Source organism: Branchiostoma belcheri, unplaced genomic scaffold (genome assembly GCF_001625305.1).
Source record: "Branchiostoma belcheri isolate BF01 breed outbred unplaced genomic scaffold, Haploidv18h27 scaffold34, whole genome shotgun sequence".
NCBI classification, from domain to species: domain Eukaryota; kingdom Metazoa; phylum Chordata; class Leptocardii; order Amphioxiformes; family Branchiostomatidae; genus Branchiostoma; species Branchiostoma belcheri.
The window spans coordinates 2523466-2545488 of NW_017803954.1; the positions used below are offsets into that span (position 1 = coordinate 2523466).

The window sequence follows — 22023 nt, forward strand, 5'->3', positions numbered from 1 at the left end:
CACTTCCGTGTCATTGATGTTTGTGTAACGTTACTGCCCCCAAATTTTCATGGTTGTTTTAAAGCTTTGGGTTTAATATGGGCTCGCACCAGTCCTGGAAGAATGGTCTATGACCGAGTTGTCGTTCGAGTCCCTGTCGTTAGATGGCCCTGCATGCCCTAATTCCTGTACGGGAAACCCCTCCCGAAGTGGACCCGTCCAGACCACCCCCGCCCGCGAGTGGACCTGTCCGGTGGCGCCGTGTGTTCTAAACGCGGTTCCCAGTTTTCGTGCCGACTTCTGCGGATTTTCTGCGGCCAAACTTGCAGGATTTCCCGGGATTTTCCGTGCCCGTGTCGGCCGGGAAAGCATGCGTGCAGTAGCAGTGCTGTTTATCTCGCTGGCTGTGACTTGGGCAGGTGAGAAGTGACAAAGTTTGATTGAAAGTTGGTAAATTTGGTCAGTTTTAGCAGCTCTGCTTGTTCCCGGGTTTACATTTCTGTGGGGAAACTTGTTGACGAACTCATGGGCGGGCAGCATGCCTGCTGTGAACGCCGTACGATTTTCCCCTCGTGGCACAAAATACCAAGGCATGACATAAAAACATCCAAATTTTACAAAATTGTTAGAGAAAAGTAACAGATAATTGGCATAATTAGTACTAGTATTTGAAATCTTTTCAGACGATATTTTTGCCACTCTCTGGTGTATGGGTCTGTGGACAACTTGTTGCGCTAACATTAACGTTACATTTTTGTAACCGTGCCTTCTTGAATGCGCCGACAATTTCTATATTTTGAAAGAAGTTCATCCTACTTCGTATAATAATTTAGTCCCTTGAGACAGAGTGTTGTCAGAACTTGACAGCTTCCCTGGGATCCAAAAATCTTGCTGTAAACAAGCAAAATTTAATGGTGGCGATGACAGATATTACGGGCGCCTTTCTATAAACAGAACAGCGTCCAGCTGTGAAGAAGGGTTGCAGAATTTTATCCCAACGGTTCCTCGTCGTCTTTGCCGCTTTGACAGAAATTGTTTTTCTCAGGATATATCACAGCATCGTCGAATCATCCACCAAGCCGCGTGTTTTATTTGTAAACGCCCTGAATGTTGTCTGCAAATTCAAAATAAAATTCACTATGCACCGTCGTGTATACAGTCAATCTAATAATTTGACCTTACGGGACCCTGCCTCGTCCTCAGTATATGATTTTTTTTCTGTGGGTCCACGGGTTATTTATCTGGCACAGACGACATACATGTCCACCCAGATGTGTTTTTCAGGCAGCCGGCAGAGCCGTTGACATGTGGGTAGACTGAGAAATCTGGAGTGAATTTTGTGGTGTGAGGCATGGCGAATGGCCTTATCAATGAACTACTGAGGCAGGGGTTAGAGGTCAGCTCCGCACAGGCAGCAGGGGGCTACTTGGAAAAGTGTCTTGTCTCTTTAGAAAGGATTACAAAATAACACCTACAATGGCAACTATAACTGGCAAATCCATCAAAGTTTAAGCCCTCTAATCTATTTATTTGCTACAGATTGCTTATAAACAAGATCCTTACAGTGGTTTGTCACTGCTATGTTGGTCAAACAAAGTTGTGTGGCAAACTTTTTTATTTATTGCGATGTTGCCTAGTTTTACAGTCTTCAGGCCTGTTTTATGTGAGTGAGTTTGAAGGTGGTGTTCTGTAACAGTGGCCTTGGTTCAAGGTAAAGAATCTGGTAGTTACATGAGAAGCCCATTCCTGGGAGTCATGTCCTGGTAGTCAGTAACCTCTGTGTCATGACCCTGTGCCCACCAACACCTCTATGTAGGATGTGCCAGCTGTACTAAAAGTCCTGGCACTGGTAGACAATGCTGCATACCTTTCCTAGCTGAAAGCCACCTGGACATTATGCATATCTGTAGTTTTGTTGTAAAACGTTACATTGGCTGTCTCATTGGAGTAGCTCAGTTCATTTCTTATTTTGATATCTTCCTCTTGCACTGTTGTAGCTTGACATTATGCAGTATATCTAGTTTTGTTATAAAACTTTGTCACATTGGCTCAATGGCTGTGGCATGAGAGTTAATGTCTTGCACATTGACTTTCTTCCTCTTGCACTGTTGTAGGTAGGACCAGTATAACAGTTTTTAGAGGACACCAATTTGCTGAAAATGTTAACACCTGCTTGCCTTAAATTACAACACTAATGACACGACCATGGCCTTGTGAGAATCAAACATTATATAGGATGTTAGTAGTTGAACAACTCTGTAACCTGCAGTCTTACACTAGTACTTCACAAACTGGTAATTTTGTCTATGAAATCAAATCACCATAATTGATGTATATATGATGATGATGATGATGATGATGACATATGTCTATGTTGATCTGTTGCAATTTTTGCAGGCAACTCTATGAAAAGCTTTCGTCTTTACCTATTATGCCTTTCCAATAAATGGTATCTATGGAAACAATAATGTTGGCCACCTTATGGCAGAAGATAGCTCAGTGAAAGAGTTGAAAGGAAGGACAGGCATCCTGCACTAAGGTTTATGTCAGAGAGTACCATCCGGCCACTTGTGCAGAGCTAAGGTGAACAATAGCTTAGTGTTATTTGCTAGCATTAGTAGGAATCAGCCATAATACTCGTAATACAGGTCTTTTCTCTGTCCATCACGAAACAAAGAAAAGGAAAAAAATTCCCTACATTTTTTTCGGGTATCACACGCTTATGTTACCTTGAACCTTGAAGTTACAGAGGAATAAAATAACAGTATAGCAGTTGATAATGGACAGGCCTATTGAATTCAAATCTTTCTTTTGTTCTACCCCTTGTTTTGAAACCCATTAATCAAATTCAGTCTGGTATTGGGTCTAGTATCAACATCATTGACATTACCTTGAAAATGCTGGTCTTTGTTGTAAAAACAATGCTCCCTTCAATTTGTTTAGTTTAACTATTGTTTAAAGTTTTCACAACTTTTCAGCCATGGCTGACCAGATCAAGTTTGGAATGTTTTGCTTATTCAAGTGGTAATGTTGAACAATAGGACACATTTTACCTTCTAGAAACGATTGCTACCTGACAAAAATGCTAATTGTCAATGTTCATCAAAGTTTTTGTTTGCTTTCTAGATTGTACATGGCATTTGGCAACTATTTCTTTACCATCTGAAAAATTAACCCTTTGAATGTAGTATGGCTTTTTCTATGTTAGATATTACAGATAAAAGTAATTGTCTTGGACCATCAAACAAGTAGATTCTTCTTGCAAGTTTCCCTGAGGGGCACATCTAGATGACTACTGTGCTACCTCATGCCCAGTCAGAAAGTCTGTTTGTTAGTTGTCAGACCAAAATAGTCCCAAGTTGCTGGATCAGCTTTCTGTCAGGAAGTGATTCAACCGATCTTGGTGAGCGGTTACACAACTGTTGCCATTAAAGTCTGACTCAAGTTTTCTCCTTGTCACTTAGTTCCTGTGCGCATATGTCAGCAAAGGGCCCTGCCTGCCCTTCAACAAGACCTGAAGACAAAATAATGGCTACATGTTGTGCCCACACACCAGAGAAGTTGCTGACACACTTCTTATAACCTTTATACATTTGATTATGTTTGTGTGGAAAGATGTTTTCAGTGTGTCCTTCAGCTTTTCCATCAGCAATTGTACCAAGTACAATGTACTCCATGAGTGTTTATGCATAGCTGGAGAGCGAACTTCCCTGTTTTGAACTTCTAGTTCTGGTCCTGTGTCATGTGTATTTGCTGAGTAGCTGTCATGTCAGTCACTTTCCCATAAACCTGATATATGCACATCTGTACAGCCCCTCTTTAGTTGGAGCTATGTTTACTGTGAGCAGAATAGAATCTTCCCTACATGAGGAAGGCAAGAGTCCTACCAGGCCATATGGTTTCTACTGTTTCCGTTTGGTGACAAGAGCCATGGACATTATCGGATTTGTTTGAATATTTGGCATGGTTGACTTCTTGCCAGCCCAATAAATATCTTGGTTTTACATGACGTTCCTAAGTTCAGGTTGCAGCCAGTCCCCCTCCCCCCAACATTTACTGGCCATTCATTGGTCAGCTAGTGACCAGACAGAGGGCGTGGGCTTGTTATGGCCACAAGACTTTGGCCAAACACACTGGGTCATCCCAGGTCTTCTGATAAGTGTGTTGGATACTTTAATGTTCTTTATACAGAGGGAATGTGTTTATGGTACTGCCTGGACCCAGGCACCCTCTCATAATATTTACACTTGTCACACTGCCTGTCAATCAACTTGACAAGGGGCAAAGTGGCGTGAGCTCTCCCTGCTCAGTTTCATGTCTCAAGTCTTGGTCTATTGTCACCAGGAGGTGGTGCATGGCGTTGACACGCTGTCTCTCCGTTGTACACCCATTTTCCCCACCAGTTTCGCACGTGTTGACTTGGCATGGAAATTCCTATCTTTTGGAGTCGAAGGAAACAGTGCGGATACTTTGACGGGCCTGTTGCAGTGGTCATTTCTACCTCACCCCCCAAGAATGTCTTGCCGAAGTTTTCACCGCAGAGGCTTTGAATAACTGGCTGTGCCGTACAATATCTTCAATACATAGCTGACATACCAGAGCCGTATTCCCTAGTGGTCACAATGGACACGTTTATTTACCCTCTATGGCCCAGGTAACTTGGTACCTGGCTATTGTGATATATCTTTGAACACTGTGGGGAGTCTGACCAACAGGTTACAGGCTTTAACCAGTCATATTTGTTCCAGTTGTTCTTTTGTCACCTGAGGGGTTTTTAAAGCTCTGAATTGGAGGCTGAACTGCTCTCCTGCTAGATGATTTGACTTGGGACCCATCCAAGTTCTGGTCTCGCCCACTCAGTCTTTCAGGAAATGGACATTTACTGGAATTTTATGGAGAAAAGGCAGCTAATTTTTGCCATTTAACTTTCATAGTTTACTTACTTGATTTATGCTCTGTCAATTTCAAGACTCCTGTCGAATTCCAGACAAGACCTATGAAGGCTGGCAATGTTTCCTCTACCTTAGGTCATGTAAGGCTAGCCATCTGTGTAGTCTACATAAATAAGTGTTTAGATAACTGATATCTAAAACTACAGGAAAATGGCAATTACATTGGTTATTTCCCTTGGAAAAAGGCCACGCCTGTTGACTATCTAGTATCTGTACAGCAAACTCACAAGGTGGTCACTGGAATATTTCTTCTAAACAGTACACTGATGGTCTTTTTTACACTTACGGAAAATTAGAATTCAAGTTATCTCCGGTGACAGTCGATGACAGAAATAGAAAGACAATCAAAGTGTCATCTAACTAAGGTGTGTGTCCATTTTCTCATGTGAGCGGCTGGAAAATATATTCCTCAGTCTCTGATTTGTTGTCTTCTCAGCTAGGTTCAAGATGTCAGAGTTCTACCCTTACCTTTAGTACCTTTTGGGTGATTTGTTGGTTATGGTTGCAATATAACAGAAGGTCACATTGTTTCCTAACCTGAAGGCATATCTTGTACAGGAGCGATTAGTCTGCTAAATTGTGTTTGGTGTAGTCAGGGCACCAGACTCTTCAAGTGCCTCCTTCAAGGTCTGCTTGTTGTGGTCTCCCTCGGAAAGCTTACCCCAGGAACAAGGTATATCACTTTGGAGCAACAACCATTAGGCCTGTGTAATGATATTGTGGGCACAGCATCCTCTTGACCTCCATTTTTTGGCAAAGGAGTGCAAAGAAAGAAGCAACAAATTCTGCAGATTTTATGGTGAAGTTCCAATGTTGACGGAGGCATATTGACAAGCTTTTGTTGCTCTCGTATTTTTCAGAGCATGTTTGAAGTTCATGTGGATGTACTTGGCGGCCTTGGCCTTGTGTGGTTAATGGGCGAGACAGCTAATAGTTGCTGAGTTTCCTGTAATTTGGATGCATTGATAGGCTCACTGTAGTTTTAAGACCTTTTTGCGTGACAAATGTTCCCAGGCTAGTTACCTTTAAATTATGACTTGGCTTGAGTACATTTACTGCTCACACAATGTATATACAAGCCGACGTTTACGTGTCCGGCTTGAAATATTCAAATTGCATGACTAGAAGTGATCTGGCTATGGTTAGCCTGTGTTTACAAGTTGGGAAGGAAGCTTTGTAACTGAGATGTTACCGATCCTTTCATTGCTAGACTTTTATAACATGGATTCTAACAGGAAACAGGCTCTTAATATGAGATGTTGTTTTGGACATATTAACAGCTTGTTTCAGTTCTTCAGCTTTTAGGTCCAGATTTTAATTCCGTTCTGCTGTTAGATCTGGTACTACAGTGAGGGAAGAGTACTTTCTGTGGAGCTGACATGTCTCTCGGTTACCTTGATATCCTGGGAGCTTCCACACAGCAGGGGGGGGGCAGAACTGCTGCAAAGTTGTTTTCGGGACAACATCATGCAATGTTTTGAATGGTACTGCCTTTCTTAACTTTAGAGTCATCTGGGGGAATGTGAAAAGGCAGTTTGACATTTGAAGAAAAAGGGAGACATCCAATAAAACTGGGTACCAGTTGAAAGACTGTCCATGTGCCACACTAGAACAGCTGAACTCTTATATCTGCTCTGAGATTAACTTTTGACAGGACCTCCTGCTGAGGATAGTCAGAAATACTACCCAAGGTCAACTGGTAGACAGTATATTATTCCATTTGGCTGTAAACCTCTCTACCATCTTCTGCTTCAGTGTCTATTAGTTTAAGTATATCAATTTCCAATACAATTGTGTATTACTATTAGTCTGCAAGTTAGGTACATTTTGTACTTATACCGTTCTTGGAATATCGATATGATATGTCAAAAAGCTTTTGAAAGTTGAAAAAGCTAGGTGAGGCAGAGATGTTAGCTTAGATTCATGTGTACATGCTGATAAACAAGCATAGAAAGGGTTTGTGTTGGACACAGACATGCCGGAATCTCCCAGGGTACATGTATTTCATTGGAACTTACTTTGTATGTAAGCTAGTGTGGTGCTCAGGGCTAGCTTTTGTAGGTAAGTGGCCATTCTCCCTCCTACTGTTCTAGGAAAATAGTTTGTCCCACTAGGGAGCTGGTTTGTCCTAGATTCTTGGCAGGCTCCATGGTGGGCCTTATACAGTTCCAGTTGGTGCAAACAGAACTGCAGCAAAAACACAAACCTCCTTCCTTCTACACTCCCTGCCTGTTACCAACAAAAACGTGCAGATACGTAACAGTGTAATTTATGAAGGAATTTAATTAAATACGGCAGTTACTCATAGTTATCATGAAAAGAATACATTTCAACTTTTATTTATCTTCCAACTGCTAAAAAATGATGGCTGCAAACTTTTAACTGTACAAGCATACATATATACAAAAAGTACCTCTACACGAAGTGCCACATTAGCATAATGCACTGAAGTGCTTGGTAAGGTGTTCATTGTTTCCCAATCACATTACTGGACGACAGCTGGAAAGAATGTGTGAGTTCTTTATGGGATCATTTGTAGGAGCATTGTGCCTATTCCTTCTGTCTGTCATGGATCGCTGGAGTTCTGAACTCTGCACAGTTGGGCTGAGGGTTTCCACAAACACGGAAGCAGGTTTATTGTAAGGAATCAGTGGTTGGGGCTATAGAAAATAGAATTGTAAATTGTATGTACAGTCTTGAATTGAAAAAGTATTTGCAAACAGTAAATTATTAGAGTGAAAAACAAAAAGTTTCTTGTATACCTAATGCAGGGAAACAAAACATATACCTGTCTTCCTGATCCGTATTGTATCACTTATTATTGTATTACCAGTACATATGCGTGGAATTGTATATGCTCTAAATATAGCAAGATTATTGATGCAATAAAAGTCATGTCCTAGCCTAGTTGCCCGACCCACAGCACTTACATTGTCAAATTTTACCCTTTTGGTAGATAATCATGATCACTAAGTATAAATTATATAATTTGGTATAGGCAAATTGGATCATTCAACTACTGTAGTCTATAGTATACTGTAGTCTAGTCAGCACTTTTTCTTGATGGCTATCCTTGGTTCTAAACATTATTCCATTCTGTCCTTGAAAGGTGCTTAAACAGTGATAACATTCTGCTTGCCTCAGGTTATAGTTTGCATTGGACAAACACAAGTTGATCCCTGCTTGCCCTTGATTTTCTAATCCCCCGGGGCCTATTTGTATATGGGGTAGGAAACACGACATTAGTGATACCATGTTAGAACTGGAATGTAAACAGGGCTCAGGCTCAAGGTGGATGACTCCCAGAGATCCAGACTACAAAGGGATGCTAGGAGAGTCAGAATTCAGAAGCCACAGTTGAGAAACTGTCGGGACATACCTGGCTTTTCTTTTCTACTCAAAGCAGCAATGACATGTCATTGGTGTCAAAGAGCTACTCTGATCAGTGAAAATCTACAGGCAACAGGCTACAGTAAGACTAAAAGTTGGTCTTCTTCTCTAGTGGTAGAAAAGGAGACCAACTCTTCCACTACATCAACGTGTGCAATAGAGGTTTACCTTAAAAATGTTTTCTAGTTTCTCTGTGTTATACTGTATTCCTTGGCATCACAGAGTTAGTATGGATGGCCAGCGAGCTAAATGCATCTGTATCTGTATACCCGGTATAACCACCCTTCAGCATAACCTACCAGCTTTGCAGGCACACAGTGTGGTGGCAGCTGGCTAAATGCAGTAGCTTTTATTTGTGCTGCACACTTCATACGTGTGCTTCGAAAACCTGCTTTTCTTTATTTTGTCATGCAGGCGCAAGAAAACGTACAGTAGGGTTTGGCAAAGCTACTGTCATCTGCTGTGGATATGTGCCTATCATGAGGTTAATATATCCTGTTAGCTAAACAGTAAGCCTGTTTGCCCAGTCCCCTGTACTTCTCCCAGGGTCTCCTGTGTGAATTCTGCTCTACAGGACCAATGGTAATGGTTGAGCCAATGGTCTGAGCACTACCTGTCAGTGGACATGTCTTGTCAGGTGTGTTTACTCAAGGAGATGATATCTTAATGAAGGCACCTCCTTATCTAGGGTTGGAAGACCCTCTCTGATAACCCCCTTGTTCTCAGGAACATCACTGAATGCCTCTGACTCCACAAACACCCTAGATTCCAGACAACAGGGGGTATCTTTCATGACTCACCAACAAAACATACTGCAGTGCAAGCCATAATGTATTATAGAAAACTTCATATGATTTGGACTACTGTAATTCACTTTATGTTCACGGTAGCAAAATTTCACGGTCTGAGAAAAATGGACATGTTCACGTAACTATATGTTCACGGTGGTGACAGGTGCAGGAACAAGAAAATCCAGGAATTATTTGTTAACTGTAATGATAAGTTCACTTTACACAAGAGACAGTGAAAACAGTGAACTTATCAGTACAGTGAACAAATCAGGAATTACAGTATTACTTCTTGAGTTGTAAGTTTTACAGAAACTGTCAGGCAAATGACATGGTTATTAACTTATTAGTAAGACTTTTAGTGTGACATTTGGTTAGAAAAAATGCCATGTCACTATGATATTCTACTTCTTAGCTGTTGCCTTTTTTTACCTTTGAGTCAGACCCTGCTACTTTTACCAATTCAGGTATAGACAAGTGTATCATTTGCAAACAGGTGAAATAAAAGCTATAGGCTTAGTGTGTGCTAACAGACAAGATATAGACAGATAAGATATAACTTAAGTATGCTGCAAACATTTTCTTGAAGTATTTCAAAGTCTCCACACAAATTTCAAGTGGCAGTGGTGGCGCCTTGTCACCTGTCCCCCAAATATTCTTATCTTTTTTTGTTGACATGCTACACAACTCAAGATACCAGTATTTGCTCAGAGCTCATGACATGAGAAATGTTCATTATAAATACAAAGGGATCATCCCTAAAGTTAGTCTGTTACTTCAACCCAAAGTTATATTGTTTTCAATGTTCCTGTAATCATGATCGTTTGTTTGTTTGCTGTAATCATGATAAATGAAGTCTTAGAGAAATGATAATTTCCATTTCTAGTGCTCAATATGAAGAACATATTACTATATAAGCTGGTCTTAGAGGTTATATAATAAAGCTTGGTGGGTTAGTTTAGTTTTACATGTCATGTACTGCATGATGCAGTCTTATGAGATGGCCCCACCCCTTCTGAGCACAACAGGTGTCTGATTGTACAGGTGTTTAGTTTGTTCTGCATATTGTTTGGGTGGTCCAGATTTAGGTCAGCTATGCACCTTTTGTTTGTGGCTATCTCAGGCCTGAAAACATTAGTTATGTGGGAGCTGATATAATCACTCTAGATTGTGACACACAATAGAAGTCTGGGATAAGTATTTTGTAGACTTCTGTCTCGGTTGTAGTCTGTGGACTATGTATTATCTCATCCATTCTATCCATATTGCAGATCATTGTTCTTCTGTTTCTGTAACTTTGCTGGCTCTGCTTCTGAATACAGGCCTTACTGGCTCCTGACAAAGGACTATTACATATGAAAATCTCAGAAGGGGACAGCCAGGAAAAGTATTACTCCTCCATAGCCCATTTGATTACCAACTTTTCATGTACCTTAATACTGTTTTGGACTTCCATGCTCATTTATACCTGAAAAAATGCTGGTGTGGGTATGCTAGTGGGTTGGAGTGTGCTCCCCTGGGAAAATTTTGAAATCTTGACAATCTGAAACGGTATTTCCTGCATTTTAGAGGACAAATTTTGCTGGTCGACTATATAAGCTTAGTTTTATAATATCTCTTTCCATATCATAACACGCTGATTTTTGTCCATCAAAGATGACGGACTGGGCAAATTTTTTATCCATCATGTACGGCAAAATCCTGTCAAGTGACGGAAAGATTGACGCTGGCTGGAATACTGCCAGGGAATATCCTTTTGAATCCAGGTAGGCACCTTGTAAATATACAACAATCAAGATTTTAACCAAATGCCCAATAATCACAGCAAGTGGCACAGACACCCAGTAGTGTGAGTGCCTTTGAAGACACCTGTGTTGAGAATAAGCAGCCTACTGTAATCGCTACTCAGGGCCCTCTAATTATGTGTAGATTGCAACGTTGTTCCTAATGACTGTGCTGTAACTGAGGAGTCAACAGAGGTTGATGAGGTGACTTCTCAAGGCTGGGGCTGAAGCCCACAGGTGCCAGTGGAACTGAAGGGAACATTGTTCTGTAGTCAGTGATATGATTACAGAGGGGTAACAAGTTTGAAAATCCACTCTGCAAACGTGACACACACAATGTAGGCAGCTCTTTAACATTTAGTCAAGACTGCATACCATGTTGGAGCCAGGAATATTTTTGCTAAACTTTTGTTAATGTTGTATTAAAGGTTTTAGCCATTTGGCTATGGTTTGGCTTTTTGCTCTCTATTGGTTACCGGATTAGGCACAGGTTAAGGTGTGAGAATTATGTGAAGTTTTGAACCACAGAAATAAACTGAATTGCTGTTTTAAAAGTTTTAAATTATCTGCAGTTGTCTTATATATATCTGAATATAATCACGTGATGCCACGTGGCGAAACACACCAGTACAAGCTGTGTAAGCAGGACTTGAGGTAATGCCCAACCCAACTGATGCTTGATTGAACAATATAGCTCTCCAATAAGCACATATCATCGATTGTGGCTTGCCCTGGTAGCCCTTATAACCACACAACTGCCCAAACTGTTGCAGGTTTTGTCAAACAAATTGAAACATGCATTCCAGCCTTTGATGATAAGATGTCATGGCGGTAGGTCCTGGGTGATGATGGTTTGATTACTACAAGTGCTTACAGCTGTTAATTTGTCCTTCTGTTTTAGCCTCTGGGCATCTGCATTCCTTCTTGCTAAAAGATAGATAAACATGGAGATATTAAGGATTTCTTGATAAACATGTGCCTTTTTTTCAAGACCCAATTTACACAACGGCAAAAAAATGACGTACGCACATGACCATACCATACGGAAACTGAGTACATCAGATTTTTCCTGCTTTGATGGCATACGGGGTATGTCAAAGCAGGAATCTATACAAAGGAAGAACTTGTATGCCAGCATGCATCCCCAATTTTCGTACACCAGGCTTTTGCCTACATGTAAATCAACGAGGACTCTGCAGTCACAGATACTCCGGATTTTTTCCTAAGATAGAAAGATGAATGGAACGGAATGCATGAAAAGATGAAAGAAGTCAAGAAAAGATAAACATGTATTTTTGGAAAAAGGGTAAGTCTCTGACAAGGAAAGAAAACACAAGGATGAAATGGAATGGGACAGAATCTGTATGATTGCCTATATCCTGCTCTCCTCAGTGACAAGTGCCCATCAAGTTGTACCAAAGTTTACTTTTCCAGCTGGAACATCAGAGGATAAGATGAGCTAATCCTCCTCCATGGATTAGTGGCCATTGTTTGCCAGATCTGTCTTAATCCTTTACACCTGTTCACAAAGTAGCGGTCCTCTCTGGACACTCAATTGTCCAACTGTGATCTTATGGTGGGAAAGAAATGATTACATTATGGACCAGGACCTAAGTAGGTCACCACAAGGAAATTATCAAACAGTTACCAGCTGTTTTTCTTCTATAAAGAACTGTCTGTTGCATGTTGTCATTGGATAAGTCAAATTATTTCTTAAGATATTAGATGATAATTTTGTTACTGTTGGCTCAATCTTTGGACCACCTGTGTTCTTTCAAGAAGGAAGAAATCTGTAATCTCTCATATTGCCTTCTTGTAACCATGTACTGTATCTTTATAAAAATGTTCTAACACAACTGCCGAAATATTTCAATTGTTGAAGTTGATTGGTATTTTTTTTTGGCAGCGTGAGCCTAAATTTTCCAAAGTCTTGGCATAGTCAACCTTTAGCACTGTGTCTTTTCAATTATTAAAAATCAATTTAGTTCTGCAGTTCTCCCACCCATACATAAGACGTTAAAGACTAGTTTACGGCATATCTGGGGTACCGTAGTGGAACAAAGAATCTGGTTACACTGCCTGCCCTTTTCCACTGCTTTAACACCATGAATACTTGTTTGCTTAATGTTAAGATAACATTGAAATAGTACAAATTTCTTTCTCCTAATTATGTGTAAGTGGGGGCTTTGATGCATGCTTTTTCGGTTCAAAGATATCGTAAAACTGCAAGCTTGGAAAAGTGAAGCACAAAGAGTTGTGTTTTTTCTCTACCGTTGCAGACAAATCTCTGTTGAACTTGCATTCTGCTATGTTTTAGTATAGTTTTGGACAATATGGTATTGGCATGCCATCTAAAATGCAAAATTGTCCAGGAGTGTACCTTTGCTTTTGCTGTACCTGGCTTTTGTATAAATGTAGTATAAATTGGAGGGAACCCGCTACCTAGCTGAATGGATTTGCTATAATACTATGTTATATCACTTGACCCTAATCAGCTACCATATCTCAGAATGGCACAAAAGATAAAAGACATTTTTTGGATGGTCCATTAATAACCGAATTGGATACTTGATATGGAAAACAACATAATCATATCCAGAATGAGACTGACTCACACTGTAATTGTATCCTACATCACCAGTTCTGAATTTTCCTCTCTACATGTATGTAGCCTGGGTGACAGGCTGTTCTCAGGGCCTTCACAGGCCAGTTCCTGGGCTCCAGGGCCAACATGCCCCAAGGAAATTAAACCACAACCCCCTAGCCTGGGTGCTAGATTGTTACCAGGAGCAGTAAACAGGCTTGCTTTTTAGCTCCAATCATTTTTACCATAGACATCCCCTCAGATAGTCACCAAGTAGGCCTTGATCCCCAACGCTGGCTAACTCTGGGCTAACTTGGGGCATAGTGTGCTATGGGTCTGGCATCCAGGCTACCCTCTACAGTGTCAAATGTGGAAATGTCCCATAAAGAGGAGCCTTTCAGGACTTGTGTAGCCATGATGTTTTGATCAAGATCTCATTTCAGATAGTCCACACCATGGGTTCTGTTCCAGATGGAGTGTGTCATGTGTCTGTCTCCTCCTGTTAGCTGCACCAGACCTGTTCTCCAGTAAACTGGCAAGTTTTATAGCCTAGGTGTCTTCCCCTGGGACAGGCAGTTTATCTCCTGCAGTAATTCATGAACTTGGTTTCTTGGGTCACTTCATGTCCACTTGAAGTTGGCACACCGAACGTCGTGAATCTTTAGGGTGCCCTGTTGGTTGCTATAACAACCAAAGGATGTGGACTAAGATTAGAAAAAGACTGATCCTTTTGATAGTCAAGTAGGAGTTCCATAGTTATAATATCACAGTGTGTTTGTCACAATAGTTTTGATCATAGCATTTTATCTAGCCTGGTTTTGGGGGTGGGGGTGGGGGTCTCTAGGGCCCCAAGAACCCCCCCCCCAAGAGTTGATGCTGTGGCAAATTATCCATAGCTTCAAGTTCTCTGCTGCATTTGCTGTAATTTTTGTGTACATTGACTGAGTGCAAAAAATGTAAAGATGAAAATAGTTACCCACTGCTACTGCCCTGTGGCTTGTCTATTGGAACCAGCAGTGACCTCCACTCTCTCTGGATCCTCCTGTGGTCACAAGAATGACACCTCAGATGACACAGGCTGTGAATTAAGCTCAATTTCAGGGGTGCTGTACACCTAGGTCATGGCATGTGACATGTGGGTGTGTCTCTGGCAAGAGCTACAATTGGAGAATTTTGGAAAAAAGGGAATGCATTTGGGGGGGGGGTGGCATGTCAAAACCATACATGTATATTGTTACCAGGTCTGATGCAGTTTCAATGCCAGGAACAAGATCCTTCACAAGTTCACAACATAGATCATCAGCTAACAATGTATACTCCCAACAACATGAAAACGACAAATTGATTTCAGAAGCTGACAGGTTTTCCTGAACTGAAAGTATGGTCTTTTTTACCACCAGCTGGACCCGTTGATGCTCTGGCTGTGTAAGGAGAGATATTCCAGTAACTGCTGAACTCTGAATACCAATAGTTCCCACACAGAGCCGGCCCTTTCAAGTTAGAGACTGGGTCGCAAGGTGGTCAAGCTTTGTCACACTTAAAATGCTGCAAACAAGTGTCAGCTGCCTGCAGAGCTTTCTTCTGTGCATTGCCAAGTTTCAAGAGTACAAAATGTATATACAAAAGATACTCAAAGGCTGTTGAAGTTTAACTTGTTTACTTTCCTTCTGTTGATGTCCCTTTGTAACAAATACAGAAATCTCTGATTACTGATAAGAAAATGAAGACCTCCCCACTCCTACTACTGTAGTACAGTAGTACTAGTAAAGAGAAAAGCTAGGCCTAGATCTGTTCTTTCATTCAAACTGTATTTTTCTGAACGGCCTTTTTTCTTTATGTACAATCATTAAAGGTCTTCGTTTACTATTTTTCAGCTCCATTAATAAGGCAGGTGTCACTTACCCATAATACAAATCACCTCAAAGTCAAAAGTGAAGAAATTTTTTCTTTCTAGAAAGTCCAAATTCTTGGAACATTTCCTTGTTAATCTAATCCTCTGTTTATCCTCTGGTCCAGGCAAGTCTCCAAGATACATTGAGTCTTGAAGACATTCCTATGGTGATGGCTGATTAAATCTCAATAAGAATTTGCACCTTGCAATGTGTGGAGCTGGCCTTCCTTACAGAAGGGTGTGGGGATCGTGAGAACAACCTTGGAGGTGGCACACAGACTGCCACCCTGTCAGGACCACTAGACATAACAAGTAGGGAGAACGGCAACGACGGATACCTTCATGTTTTGTGTTAATAGTAACAAATACATCCTTGCTGCAAATGTGCCGGCACAGTTCTTTATAGGGCCGGCCTAGGTTCAGATCGCAAATGGGAATCTCTAGAACAAGTCAGGAGGGAGAGGCAAGGTTTCCTCTGTCATGACTGTGAGGCACGCTCACGCTGTGACTGAGCTTCTTGTGAATATTAAACTGAAATTCACATTGACATTGATCTTACCTATGTGTGACATGGTTAAATGATGGATCAGTGGTAGGTTAGATGTGGCAAAGTCTTGTGTTTTGTCTGGGCACAGTTCTGTTTCCTTCTTTCGTTTCACTTGACCTCTTGGAGACCAAGTTCTATATTGGTGTGTATGACTTCTAATTCCAGACAGGGTTCGGCAATACATCAACATAGAAACATGCCTCTACCTTATTTAACTCTAAACATCTGTAACCAATTACTGCGTTAGCTTCATTTCATGAAATTCTTTAGATGATAGTATCATCATCAACTTGATTAATTGTTGTAATTGAATGCATTTGCTTGCTTTAATTGTTGTACAATATTGCGAGGGGCCTGTGGTTTTGATAAATTTAGGTCACAGGACATCCTGGTAAAGTAACCTATATGTGGACTGATCCATGATATCACCCCAAATATGTATCATCTAACCTTTCCAGTAAGGTCATGCAGTCGTTTCCAATATGCCTTGGTCTAGAATTGTATAACCGAAATGAACACATTGCTGGTGTATATTACTAATATAAACCAGCAGTTTGTTCAGTGGCATGCGTTATCATTCAAGATTGTGCAATCTAAACCGGTGCCATGTTCAGTAGCATAGGTGATCACTTATGACTGTATAACCTAGACTAGCCCTGACAGTCAGTGGTGTAGGTATTTGTGTTGAACTGTACAGCTGAAGTCAGTGCAAACATGCAGTGTTCAGTGGCCATATATGCATTTTGCAGATATTTCAAGTTTTGCAGAAGAAAAATTAAGCAACCTTCAATTTGCAGACTGAAAAATATCAGGCTATGGGTTTCAATGGTGTCAGCCTCCGTGGATACGGCCGTAGTTTTGCAGTGAAAGTATTTCAGAATTGCAGAGCAAAATTTTGACATTCTGCACTATTGCAAAACACTGAAAAAAGCATTTCTACCCCTAGTGGCTTTGGTAAGATTTTGAAGCTCCATAAAATGAACTTTTCAGTCTAGGTTTGGTTGTGAAAAAGACGAATATATTCCAAAATGCGATTCACTTATCCTTGTAAAACTTGCAATGATGGTCTACTTAGGTCTACTAAGGTCTACTTGTACAACTTGTATATGCTCAGTGTCTTCTTCACCATGGCTATGTGCCCATTCCTGAATTGCATACTGGCATTTTTAACAAGTGTCTTCTTTCTAAACATACTCTGCACATCAAGCATCTTATCGGCTCACATTCTTCCCTGAGGCAGCCATTTTGAATAGCTGGCTGTAAATCTCACAAACCTTTTACCCTCTTCAGGAGCAGTTTGCTGAGTTGCAGACTGAAGTAAACCTTACTGCGTGGTCACATTTGTTATCGGACATTGTGCAATTTTGATGTTTGTACGATTTTCAAGCTATGACAGGAGCAATTGCAGACAAGGTTCTTAGACAGCCCTTTTGACACCTAAGTTGCATGCAACTTGCACGACTAACCCAAGAATACTTTACATATGTGATTGCAGGACAATTATACAATGTATGTGATCAGGCCCTTATCTGGGAGGAGTGCAGGGCCTTGAAAATATGCCAGAAAAAGGAATAAAGAAAGTAGGAATGGGAGTTGAAGAAGTTGAAGTTGAGAAGAAGTTGAAAAAGAAAATATGAAGAGACTTAAACTCAGTTGGTTTGCTTGGAAATGGTCACAATCTAACAACCAGTGGGATATCAAAGTCACCAACTATTTGATATTCTGTACTAGAATCAAAGTGAATTGAATGAATGAAGAGATGAATGAGTTGATGAATCAGTAAACAAGTATGACCAGGCTAGAATTTGGCACACCCATCTTCCTGACTGACAGACAGTAACATCCCAGCACACCTGTTGTATCTCTGCACCAACCACAAATCAGACCGACAAGCACTTTATCCTGGTGCCGCTCATTAATTCAATCACCGCTAATTGAGTGTTCTCCCCTGTAATTATCCCTGCCGACTGTCCTAAGTGGTACTTAACACTGGGCCTGGAGTATGTCAGGTGAGCGGAAGGTCTCCGGTGTGATTGGTCATTAAGGTTACACAGTTTTAATTAATTGGTTCTTGTTCAGACAGGAAAATACCTTTAAAAAACCTCAATTCCCAAGCACAAGTGTGTGTGCAGACAAAATAAACCAAGCTGGCATGTTCAAATTCAACTCATTAAATACACCTGTTGTGTTAGGCTGTTTAACATGTAGGACTATTGAAACTGTAGTAGCAGCTAACTTCTTTTGATCCTGTAATGCTTATACTTGATTTATGCTTGTAAAACTTAAAAGGTAGAATTGAACAATAGTCACTCTGACTTCCAAAGAAGCAAGTTTCATTTCCAGTTAGCTCAGTATGGTTTGGTACAAAGAAGGAATACATTTTTAAACAGATTGTTCCCTAACAAACTCATGTGACAATGAGTCAATGACAAGATCTGTATGTAAAGTTGAGCATTAGAAACAATAGATGGACAAGCTGCGTATTTCCAACCTCTATTGTTATATAACCATTTATGCAATTCACACTTTCAAAATCCCTTTGCTCAGTTTGCCCTGTATCTTTGCTACATGTACTAGATGACTATGGCCTTGGCCTGTTCATCAGCACCTTGCAAAAAATATAAACATGTGAATCTAGAATTCTACATACTGAAGGTATTTAGAAAGAGCATCTTGGCATTCACCGTTAAGGCAGTTGCTACTAAATCCAACATGTTAACTCATTCCTGGGACATGTGTGTTCCTCTTGCAGGTGTGCTTACTAGTAGTCCTTGAGAAGAGAAGCCCAGCCAACTGGCTGTGTCAAACTTGCAAATCCAACTGGGATGCCTCTCAACAAAAGCTCATTATCACCAGGATCACAGTTGACAAAACTGGCTGTGTGCCCACCTGATTAAAAGCTTTCTTTAATGGGATATCAATGAGGATGGGAGCAGACATTGTCTAAATATTGACACCTAGGACAAAGGGGCCCCTACCAAGGGGGAGGGGCACAGACCTGGAAAAACTAGCAATATATGTCCCTGGGGAAGCAACTGTCTGACAGTTTTAGGAAATGAAATATCCAGATGCTCAAGGCAGGTATATACTGTAAATCACAATTTTTTTGCGGTACTTTTATATTCACAGTTCTTACGGTCACTTCTATACCGCGAACTTATCATAACCTTGAACAAATAATTTGCTGACTTCCTTTTTGCTGTCCTTGCCACCAGCGCAAAAGTATACCGGGTAGTTCCCAGAACTTGTCCATTTTTCTCAGACCTTATACTTTTGCTACCATGAACATAAAGTGATTTACAGTACTCGCGATGTTTTTGTTCTTGGAAGTAAGGGGTTTGGTACTGACTTATATGCTTTTCTGGACAGCCCAATTTTGGGAGCCCCTATAAAAAGTTTAAAAGATAACTCTACAGTGTATGATAAAACATTGTGTTATATGTAGGAAAGAAATTGTATTGTATGGCATGGTCATGATGGTGTTTAAAATGAGCCTTTGAATAGAGGCTTCTGCCATATGATATGTTCGTATTCCTCTTTAAAATGACCTTTAGCCACAAGCATCCCAGATAGGCACTGATCCTGTGATGGTCCTACTTGTCAAGAGGCTGTAAGAATCACAAGCAGCTTTTACAGATCTCCGCTGTGTTGACAGAAGGAATGGCTGGGGTAATGCTCTGACTGTCCAAATAACCTGGGTCAGCTCTGATGTTGTCAAGTTGAGATGTGAAAGAAAACAACAACCACAGGATGGTAGCATCATGCATGTATGCGTTAAACTTGTAGTTGAGTTACCATACCGAATATTGTATTACAAGGCTTTTGATACAAGTCTATGGAGTCTATGATTCTAATGAGGGTAATGTACAGGGAAGAGGGAAGGCTGGACTGGGAGTGGGAGTGTATGTGTGTAGTGTTTGTGTGTTCCCATACTATGAGAGCCAAAAGAAATACACAAGTTGTCAGATATACAAAGTAGAAACAGAAGTGGGGGATACAATGCATGCTAAAAATATGCCCTCCTGGTACAGGGCTCAAAATAATGGGTGCATGTGCACCTTAGTGCACCCAAATTTGGAGCTGTGCACCCAGTTTTCTTCTGATATATGGTCCACCCAAGAAATTTCTTAGATTGGGTGCACCAGTGCACCTGTTCCGAAAAATGAATTTCGAGCCCTATGGTACGTAGTACGTATCCCCTCAGTCAGCCGTTACTTAAGTTCAGCAATAATCACTGAGTGACTGAGACATGCATGGATAGAAGTAAGGATTCTGTTTGGGGATCATTTAAAACACAGAAACTGGGTTAGAAATTTGACCCATCTGCCGGTGATACTCCTAGCTCATTAGATTTAACCTGGTGAGAAGTGGCCCTCGGATTGTCCTTTTACTTCATTAAGTATTTGTACAAAATGGTGGCTTCAATCATTGAAGGGTGACCAGGAGATTTTGGGTGTTGACAGGTGCATATGGAAAATCACTAGTCCTCCATGAGGAGTTTTAACAGTTTGAAGTTTCTACTTCTGAAGGGTAAAATTGTTGGAAGTGTTTGCTTTTTCCTCCAGACCTCCAGACGTCTTCCTGTGTATGCCTCCCTCCCCTTTGAAGAAGACAGGTCTTAAATCTAAGCAGCGCTTTCAGCAGTGTGGGCTAGACTTGGGAGGCCAAACATTTGTTCATCTACAGCTGAGCAGTGTGTTCATGCCCAGTTCAACGTCTGTGTGTTCAACTTGTTTGTCCCTCAGTTGGAACTTGTCCTGACCTTTTTGTGACAGAGAAGCCTGAGTGACGTGTGGAAGGGGGACAATATTTGTACATGATGACTTCAGCAAACTATTGTAGGCCGCTAATCTCCTGTGAACTTGATGTTGGGGTGACAGAGGGCACACTGGTACTCATGTATTATGTAGCTGGTCAACTCACATACTACTGCTAGTACTGGTAATGTTGATTCTACAGTGGTAAACCTTTAATCCTGTGTCTTGTTCTTAGAATTTCTCACTTACTTGCTCACTTGTGCTTGGTTCAGTCCTAAATGAGAGAAGGAAGGAAATGGAGCAGGATGAGTTACTAAATAGCATGTATTCTTGGTGACTTAAGTTTTCTGATAATGCCAGGTTTGCACATTATAAGGTTGCATTAGGCCCTGTTGAAAATCATTGTGAGCTGAGACAACAATTTTTGTCTGAAGTAGAGCGCCTATTTATTTACTTAGAAAGTTTCTTTTTAAAATGATGGATCTTTCCTTTGTATTCTGCTTATGTGACATTTCTTGAACTTTAAGAAGGAAGATATTGTAACTTATAGATATACTTTTAACTGCTCGTAGCATGTTTTTATAAGACTTAAGTTTCAAGAACTCTTTTCCGAGGTCTTGCCACCGGAGATTATTTCATACTCAAACCTGTTTTCGTTAGTTTAGGAAGAATGCCTCTGCTGAGGAAATGTGAATTGAAGGGGAACAATTTTGGTGTGGGTTTGTTTTTCTTGGTGTACACTTTAGGAGGCATAAAGGAAGTGAAGCCTTTGCATTTTTGCCTAATGTTTACAACTTTGGAATCTGGGCTGCTATTTTACAATGGGCAAACAGAGAAGACAGATCCCCGGAACTTAGCACATTGTTACATTAGTTTTTCAGAGCTGGTACTGTTAATAGTCAGACACAATAGTCGTAAGTAGACTTTTCTTACTGTGGGCTCCTGAAGTCATCCTATTACTGTAGAAGAAGAACCAGTTTGAGCATTTACAACAGAAGACTTTCGGAAAGAAAAAGGCCAGCCTTTACCAGGCTTCCGAGGCCGCTGGAAAGAGTAGAAATTTGTGGAATAGACAGAAAACATTCCAGGGGAGTTCGCAATAAAACTGTAATTTGTCACTCTACAAACTGAAGTGACAAACTGTCTCCTTTACTTTAGTGGACTAACTCTTCTGGCATGCTATCTTTCTATATGGATGTGTATGCTCTCCTGGCATGCTATCTTTCTGTATGAATGTGCATGCTCTCCTGGCATGCTATCTTTCTATATGAATGTGGCCAATTTCTACTCTTTCTAGCCACCTGTAAAGCCCGGTAAAAGGCTAAAAGAGGTCCATCTAGCAAAAGGACAA

The 22023-nt window shown here is 40.8% G+C and overlaps 1 protein-coding gene across 4 annotated transcripts in view; it reads left to right on the forward strand.

Annotated features, from left to right (window-relative positions):
• Window positions 1-94: 94 nt before the first annotated feature.
• Window positions 95-22023, forward strand: part of LOC109475582 (low-density lipoprotein receptor-related protein 4-like) — a 63983-nt gene continuing 42054 nt past the window's right edge. For all 4 annotated transcript variants that reach the window (XM_019776273.1, XM_019776274.1, XM_019776276.1 and 1 more), the window contains exon 1: window positions 95-398. In XM_019776273.1, the coding sequence (XP_019631832.1) occupies window positions 110-398 (289 nt within the window). In that variant the 5' untranslated portion in view covers window positions 95-109. The remainder of the gene's footprint in view (window positions 399-22023) is intronic.